This window comes from Oncorhynchus clarkii, unplaced genomic scaffold (genome assembly GCF_045791955.1).
Source record: "Oncorhynchus clarkii lewisi isolate Uvic-CL-2024 unplaced genomic scaffold, UVic_Ocla_1.0 unplaced_contig_12270_pilon_pilon, whole genome shotgun sequence".
Taxonomy (NCBI): domain Eukaryota; kingdom Metazoa; phylum Chordata; class Actinopteri; order Salmoniformes; family Salmonidae; genus Oncorhynchus; species Oncorhynchus clarkii.
The window spans coordinates 143169-152174 of NW_027260809.1; the positions used below are offsets into that span (position 1 = coordinate 143169).

Genomic DNA, 9006 nt, shown 5'->3' on the forward strand with positions numbered 1-9006 from the left:
TTCTGAAAGGTACTGTACAGGACACTATCCTCCAGCAGTTCTGAAAGGTACAGTACAGGACACAACCCTCCAGCAGTTCTGAAAGGTACAGTACAGGACACTACCCTCCAGCAGTTCTGAAAGGTACAGTACAGGACACAACCCTCCAGCAGTTCTGAAAGGTACAGTACAGGACACTACCCTCCAGCAGTTCTGAAAGGTACTGTACATGACATACCCTCCAGCAGTTCTGAAAGGTACTGTACAGGACATACCCTCCAGCAGTTATGAAAGGTACAGTACAGGACACTACCCTCCAGCAGTTCTGAAAGGTGCAGTACAGGGCACTACCCTCCAGCAGTTCTGAAAGGTACAGTACAGGACATACCCTCCAGCAGTTCTGAAAGGTACTGTACAGGACATACCCTCCAGCAGTTATGAAAGGTACAGTACAGGACACTACCCTCCAGCAGTTCTGAAAGGTGCAGTACAGGACACTACCCTCCAGCAGTTCTGAAAGGTGCAGTACAGGACCCTACCCTCCAGCAGTTCTGAAAGGTGCAGTACAGGACTCTACCCTCCAGCAGTTCTGAAAGGTACAGTACAGGACACTACCCTACAGCAGTTCTGAACGGTACTGTACAGGACATACCCTCCAGCAGTTCTGAAAGGTACAGTACAGGACACTACCCTCCAGCAGTTCTGAAAGGTGCAGTACAGGACACTACCCTCCAGCAGTTATGAAAGGTACTGTACAGGACACTACCCTCCAGCAGTTATGAAAGGTACTGTACAGGACATACCCTCCAGCAGTTATGAAAGGTACAGTACAGGACACTACCCTCCAGCAGTTCTGAAAGGTGCAGTACAGGGCACTACCCTCCAGCAGTTCTGAAAGGTACAGTACAGGACATACCCTCCAGCAGTTCTGAAAGGTACTGTACAGGACATACCCTCCAGCAGTTATGAAAGGTACAGTACAGGACACTACCCTCCAGCAGTTCTGAAAGGTGCAGTACAGGACACTACCCTCCAGCAGTTCTGAAAGGTGCAGTACAGGACACTACCCTCCAGCAGTTCTGAAAGGTGCAGTACAGGACTCTACCCTCCAGCAGTTCTGAAAGGTACAGTACAGGACACTACCCTCCAGCAGTTCTGAACGGTACTGTACAGGACATACCCTCCAGCAGTTCTGAAAGGTACAGTACAGGACACTACCCTCCAGCAGTTCTGAAAGGTACAGTACAGGACACTACCCTCCAGCAGTTCTGAAAGGTGCAGTACAGGACACTACCCTCCAGCAGTTATGAAAGGTACTGTACAGGACACTACCCTCCAGCAGTTATGAAAGGTACAGTACAGGACATACCCTCCAGCAGTTCTGAAAGGTACTGTACAGGACATACCCTCCAGCAGTTATGAAAGGTACAGTACAGGACACTACCCTCCAGCAGTTCTGAAAGGTGCAGTACAGGACACTACCCTCCAGCAGTTCGGAAAGGTACAGTACAGGACCCTACCCTCCAGCAGTTCTGAAAGGTACTGTACAGGACATACCCTCCAGCAGTTCTGAAAGGTGCAGTACAGGACACTACCCTCCAGCAGTTCTGAAAGGTACAGTACAGGACACTACCCTCCAGCAGTTCTGAAAGGTACTGTACAGGACACTACCCTCCAGCAGTTCTGAAAGGTACAGTACAGGACACTACCCTCCAGCAGTTCTGAAAGGTGCAGTACAGGACACTACCCTCCAGCAGTTCTGAAAGGTACAGTACAGGACACTACCCTCCAGCAGTTCTGAAAGGTACAGTACAGGACACTACCCTCCAGCAGTTCTGAAAGGTACTGTACAGGACACTACCCTCCAGCAGTTCTGAAAGGTACTGTACAGGACATACCCTCCAGCAGTTATGAAAGGTGCAGTACAGGACACTACCCTCCAGCAGTTCTGAAAGGTACTGTACAGGACATACCCTCCAGCAGTTCTGAAAGGTAGTTACAGTAAGGTTTAGTTCAATGTGTTTTCATTTGATCTGATTAACAGGAAGTTGAGGTTGTTTTATTTAAGTTGAACTCAACGATTTAAGTATCTATTTAAACACACAATGAATACTTTGCACAATTCTAGCTAAGAAGCCAAGGCATGTTTTAGAGGAAAATGCATGTTGAGGAGAGTGGTAGTGGTAAATATTTGTGAGGCTTGTGTCGTAGCAAGGTAAGCTGGTTTGATATTTACAGGAAAATATTCACACTTGATTACAAGGCAGTGCAGGGTGTTACATTTGAACCTTTGGCCCATATTTCTCAGAGACACAAGACACGACCGTGAAAGTGTTGATTTCCTCGTCTGAACACTGACGTCCCCACTGCCCAAAAATCTATTAGTTTGTTTCTCTCTGTCTATTTGATTGCTCCGGGGGGCTCCCCCCACCTTGAAGTCCTCTCAGCCTGAGCCAAACCCTCACAGGGATTTGTTTTCAAAGAGCTTTGAGGGAGAAAAGAGAGAAAGTGATAGAGAGAGTGTTCCTTCTCTGAAACGGTGCTTCACCATGGGGGAATAGACGAATAGAAGGGATGCGGCACAGTGTTTGAAGCCCACAGCCTCCTCTCTCTTTGACATTCATGTGGCTAGAACGAGTGACAGCAGGGTGAAGATGGAGGAGCATGGGGGATTCCTCCGTCAGCCAGTCGGCCCAGAGTGTGTCTAATTAAATCGTTGCTTTAAGACAAAGCTTCTTCCCCGACTGGGAACAGGTGTGTGTCAGTGCATGCATGCATTACATCTATGGCCTTGTGTGCTCAGCAAAGGCCATGTAGCTTCACAGACACTCAAAGGGAACTCTGTAAAGGAGAGGCAGAAGGCAGAGTAAAAAGGAAGACCGAGACAAAGAAAGAGAAATGAATACATTCTGCTCCTGTGTTTCTCTAAGACCGTCAATATCTGTTTGACACAGACATATCTTATTTCTAAAGGCTGCAAGACCTTATTCTAAATCCCTCTGGTGTTGTATATGAGCTCTCTGTATGGCTGAGGAACAGAGAGATCAACACTGACACCCCCCCCCACCCCCCCTTATTGAGTCAACACATGATTTGTTAGACTTGTTTAGGTCTAAGCATGACAAACAAGCTTTAGAGGACATAACCTGCATGCCTTCTCCATCATGGCAAACCCAGAGGATGCAGTTGCATTGTGCTTTTCTAATTGGGTTGTGAGATAATGGGTGGTTTATTGGAGATGCCCATGTAGCGGGAGCATGTAGCTCCTTCTAATGCCTTTTTAACAAGGTGCCAAAGTGGTATCGATGTTTGATTACATTTCTCTGAAGAGCTTTGTCTCAGCTCTTAAAGCCGTCTTGATTCTAGCTCGCCCAAATCGTCACACTTGATGCAAGTGTCTGTTATTGTGCTAGTTGATAATGACACTAAGCAATGCCATTTCTTCTTTTCTTTATTTATCAAAAGTTATATATTTCATACAAACAGTGCATTCGGAAAGTATTCAGACCCCTTCCCTTTGTCCACATTTTGTTACGTTACAGCCTCATTCTAAAATTGATTCAATCAAACATTTTTCTCATCAATACACAATACCCCATAAAGACAAAACAAAAAAACAAGTTTGTAGACATTTTTGCAAATGTATTAAAAAATAAAAAACAATTTACATAAGTATTTAGAGCCTTTTCTATGAGACTGTAAATTGAGCTCAGGTGCATCCTGTTTCCATTGATCATCCTTGAGATGTTTCTACACTTGATTGGAGTCCACCTGTGGTAAATTCAATTGATTGGACATGATTTGGAAAGGCACTCACCTTTCTATTTAACAAAGTGCGAAGAGATCCTTGATGAAAACCTGCTCCAGAGCGCTCAGGACCTCAGACTGGGGTGAAGGTTCAGCTTCCAACAGGAGAAAGATCCAGGACACAGCCAAGACTGCAGGAGTGGCTTCGGGACAAGTCCTTGAGTGGCCCAGCCAGAGCCCAGACTTGAACCCGACCTAACATCGCTGGAGAGACCTGAAAATACCTGTGCAGCGAGTCTCCCCATCCAACCTGACAGAGCTTGAGAAGATTTGCATAGAAGAATGGGAGAAACTCTTAATGTTTATGTAAATGTGATATTTCCGTTTTTTATTTATAATAAATTTTCAAAAATTTCTAAAAAAGCTATTTTTGCTTTGTCATGGGGTATTGTTTATCGAATGAGGAGGGGGAAAAAACGATTTCATTAATTTTAGAATAAGGCTGTAACGTAACAAAATGCAGAACAATTCAAGGGTCTGAATAATTTCAGAATGCACTCTATTTGTGATATATATATTTCCATTTAAAAAAAACTTCAAGAATCCTACATGTTGGCAGACATAACACCAGACACAAACAAGTCCCTCTGCTCCTCGGCACGTGTTTCAGATCCAGGACCTGGCTATCCGCTGCATCCAGAAGAACATCAAGAAGAACAAGGGCGTGAAGGGCTGGGCCTGGTGGAAGGTGTTCACCACAGTACGCCCCCTTATAGAGGTCCAGCTCACAGAGGAGCAGATACGTGGCAAAGACGTGAGTACACAAACTATACACACCCTCCATCTACTGTTGATCAGGGGTGAAATCATTACTTCAAACAGTTTCAAAATATTCACTTTTGCAACAAAAATATTTTTTCTATTGGACAGGTTCATCAAACAGGAATGCCCCTACCTGAATCTGTCCCATAGAAATGCTTGTTTTTGTTTCATAACAGAACGTTTTTCCGACTGTTTTGTAGTAATGATTACACCCCAGCATTTGATTCCCTTCCCCTGCTTTATAGAGACTATACAGATTTAGCTCCCTCTAATACTGTAATACATTTTCTCTCTCCCCCTCCCTCTCTCGTTCTGTCTATCTGTTCCCAGGAGGAGATCCAGCAGCTGAAAGGGAGGCTGGAGAAGGTGGACAAGGAGAGGAACGAGCTGAGACTCAACAGTGACCGCCTGGAGAGCAGGGTACACACACACACAAACTGTGTTGCAGACTAATAATATAAGATAACACATTGTACCAGCGGATCTGTCTGTATAAATAAAGGATGAACAGATGGATGTTTTATGTCAGGAAGTTTAACTGTATTGCACTGTATGCATTAGACAGGGTGCATGTATAGTAGTGATAAACACATTTTTTTCACCCTCTTGCTTATTACAATTGTGTGTATACGCCAGATCACAGAGCTGTCGTCGGAGCTGGCAGACGAGAGGAACACAGGAGAGTCGGCCTCTCAGCTGCTGGAGTCTGAGACCTCAGAGAGACTGAGACTGGAGAAAGACATGAAGGACCTGCAGGTTAACACTGTTAACACTGGAGAAATGAGACGTCCTTAACTGTTGTTGGATGTACACAATTTTTTCATTAATTATTTGAACCAGACCGGTAAATGGAAAACCGATTCTGATTTGCAATGACGACCTTGCCAGTTCTGTTGGCTGCAACGTAATGGTGTGATCAGATTGTTGACCCTGCCTTCCCCAGCCTTCCCCAGCCTTCCCCAGCCTTCCCCAGCCTTCCCCAGCCTTCCCCATCCTTCCCCAGCCTTCCCCAGCCTTCCCCATCCTTCCCCAGCCTTCCCCAGCCTTCCCCATCCTTTTAGTTTTCTATTTGGCATTTGACATGATTGTTTTTTTCAGGGTATTCCAACTAGATGGCATAGATTTTTCCACTGACTGCTCAGACAGCACATGCTGATGGGCTGGGTACAAATTACCTCGCTTCTCGAAATGAGCGATTGTGTCGTTTAGAGGAAGTGTGTGTGTGTGTGTGAGCAATGAGCGTGTTTGTGTGTGTACGTGCAAGTGCAATGTGAGGTCTATCTGTCAGTATTTCTAACTTGGTATATAATGTGTTTCTGTATTAATGCGTGGCCTGTGATTATCTCCCCAGACTAAGTTTGACTCGATGAAGAAGTCTATGGAATCTATGGAGATGGAGGTGATGGAGACCAGACTCCTCAGAGCCTCTGAGCTCAATGGAGAGATGGACGATGACGACACAGGTCAGAGCCACACACACACGTTTGTTTTACTATCCTTGTGGGGACCAAAACATTTATTCCCATTCAAAACCTGATTTTCCATAACCCTAAACATAACCCTTAACCTAACCCTAACCTTAATTCTAACCCTAAACCTAGCCTTACCTTAACTCCTAATCCTAACCTTAATTCTAACCCTAAACCTAACCTTACCTTAACTCCTAATCCTAACCTTAATTCTAACCCTAAACCTAACCTTACTTTAACTCCTAATCCTAACATTAATTCTAACCCTAAACCTAACCTTACCTTAACTCCTAATCCTAACCTTAATTCTAACCCTAAACCTAGCCTTACCTTAACTCCTAATCCTAACCTTAATTCTAACCCTAAACCTAGCCTTACCTTAACTCATAATCCTAACCTTAATTCTAACCCTAAGCCTGAAATGTCCCCACTTGTCTTGAGTTTTCCTTGTTGTACTTTCCATGTGAGGACTTCTGGGTCCCCACAAGGATAGTAAAACCAAACCACACACACACACTCTGTTGCTATGGTGACAATTTAGCACCATGAAAACCAACACACAAAGGTACACCCCAAGACCAGGATCAAAGTAGGCTGTTTCTGATTGAGTCCTTTCATTTGCCCAGTTATTTGGTTGTATCAAGCTGACCACCCCCGTAGACTGCAGCGGCTGCCTGAAATCAATGAGGATACAAAAGGTTTTGCAAGACATGCTGTAGAAATTGATTATAAAAGACTGCAGGCGTCCTCAAATGATATTTGGACGCATGCCGAACAGACTTCCGGCTGGACTGCAAATGCAGGCTTTATTTGGCCATTCTGACTGTAGAATAGATTTTTGTCTCAGTGTTTTGTTTGAACGTTTAAACACCCCACATTTTACGTGGAATAGACAACCCTGTGTAAGAGATACATGTACAGGCCATAACAGTAGTGTACAGACTTTAATATGGCTTCAAAACAGCTTGATACATTTCCTCCTGACTAATGCAAATCCCTTCCATGGTCAAACAGACTTCCTTTCAAACTGACTAATCAATTTCATCTTAGTTCTATTTGAAGGCATATTGAATGCAATGGAGGCTGCTGAGGGGAGGACAGCTCATAATAAAGGCTGGAACGGAGTGAATGGAAACCATGGTTTTGATACCATTCCACTAATTCTGCTCCAACCATTACCACAAACCTGTCCTCCCCAATTAAGGTGACACCAACCTCCTGTGATTGAATGTTGAATGTAGTGCTGTCCATGCATGACCTGTCTGCTAACTGTGCTATATCATGTTGTGTTTGTTAGAGGGGGAGTGGAGACTGAAGTATGACAGGGCCATCAGAGAGATAGAGTTCACCAAGAAGAGGTTACAGCAGGAGTTTAATGACAAGCTGGAGGTGGAGCAGCAGAACAAGCGGCAGCTGGAGAGGGGGGTAAGGCAGTGTCGGACACACACACACACTTCTAGCTCAACCTCGCATTGCTTACACACACTTGCATGTTGGGATTTACACCTACCTCATCTAGCTACACACACACACACACACACACAAGCTCACATTTTTTTAAACTAGCTCATATCCTCCCTTCTGTCCAGAAGCAGTTTACTAGTGTTTTCGGTGGGTCTCTCCCTCTCCTTTTCTCTCTCCTTTCCTCATTGCTGGGCAAGTGTCTGTCTGTCACTGTCTTTGTCTATCTCTGTCTGCCGTTTATTTTTCTCTCTGTCTTTTTCTCAGCCCCTTGTTCTGTTTTTGACACCTCCTCTGAGCTTTCTCATAAAACATCAAATAAAGCTTTACACTCCCCGAGCGCTCACTCAGTGAGACATAAAAGGAGCAGTGAAGCAATAACTAGTCTTTTCTTTCTCTCTCTGTGCGTCTCACCTGGTCGGCCACTCAGACAGACAGCTTGACAGAAGCTAACGGAACCTTTGACCTCTTTCATGCCTCTGCTTATTTTGAAAAAAATATTTTAAATGTTACACATCTCTCTCTTTATCTCCCTCCCTCTCTCCTCCTCCAGCTAAGTGACCTCCAGGCAGACAGTGAGGAGGTGCAGCGTACGGCCCAGCAGCTGAAGAAGAAGTGTCAGAGATTGACGGCTGAGCTACAGGACACCAAGCTACACCTGGAGGGCCAGCAGAGCCGCAACCATGACCTGGAGAAGAAACAGAGGAAGTGAGTTCAGTTCATACCGCACACACTCTGTAGGCCGACAAAGACGTTTATTCCATGTGTAACTCTGTGTTGCTTGTGTCACACTGCTTTGCTCTATCTTGGCCAGGTCGCAGTTGTAAATGTGAACTTGTTCTCAAGTGGCCTACCTTGTTAAATTAAGGTGAAATAAAAAGAATAAAACAATACCAACCTTAGAGATAGAGGACTCTCGTACTCAAAAGCCCATTTTACCATGGGCAGCGCCATTGAGGACTTTCACCATTTTGAAGTAGTCAACTAGGTGGGACTTCCTATGGGTTAAGAAGTTATCACTTAATGCCTTTCGGGTCACCAGGAGGGATCAGGCAATGAATTATACTCATGAGGAAACATTCCATAACTGCAGGAGGCAGTAAATCGCCAAGCTTGGCTTTATACCTGTTCCAACAACACACTCCAGGTGGCAGTATGAACACCTTTCAGTTTGTTTACCAACTCATAGAAGTAGTAGAAGAAGACAATTGAGTACTTCAAAATGGAGAGGGCCTCAATGGCTTTGCCTGTGCCCTCCTAGATACCACAATGGGACAGATACATTTATGCGATGTCTAACTAAGTCTTTGATACAGACACAGAGAGGTGTGTGCCACACACACACATACACACTCATACAGTATGTTCAGATCTGCAACTACAACCTGATACTACTCATACTGTCGCCCTCACTGTGACCTGAAGAAGAAACAGAGCTCACTACCTTAGATCTTCACTGTAACTTCAAATATTTTAAGTCCTGGGTAAAACACCACCGTTTTCTCTCTCTCTCTCTCAATCTCTCAAT

The 9006-nt window shown here is 44.7% G+C and overlaps 1 protein-coding gene across 4 annotated transcripts in view; it reads left to right on the forward strand.

Annotated features, from left to right (window-relative positions):
• Positions 1 to 8190, forward strand: part of LOC139401782 (unconventional myosin-XVIIIa-like) — a 50765-nt gene extending 42575 nt beyond the window's left edge. For all 4 annotated transcript variants that reach the window (XM_071145755.1, XM_071145752.1, XM_071145753.1 and 1 more), the window contains 6 exons: positions 4397 to 4540; positions 4879 to 4968; positions 5185 to 5304; positions 5900 to 6011; positions 7315 to 7442; positions 8032 to 8190. In XM_071145755.1, the coding sequence (XP_071001856.1) occupies positions 4397 to 4540; positions 4879 to 4968; positions 5185 to 5304; positions 5900 to 6011; positions 7315 to 7442; positions 8032 to 8190 (753 nt within the window). The remainder of the gene's footprint in view (positions 1 to 4396; positions 4541 to 4878; positions 4969 to 5184; positions 5305 to 5899; positions 6012 to 7314; positions 7443 to 8031) is intronic.
• The last annotated feature ends 816 nt before the right edge of the window (positions 8191 to 9006 follow it).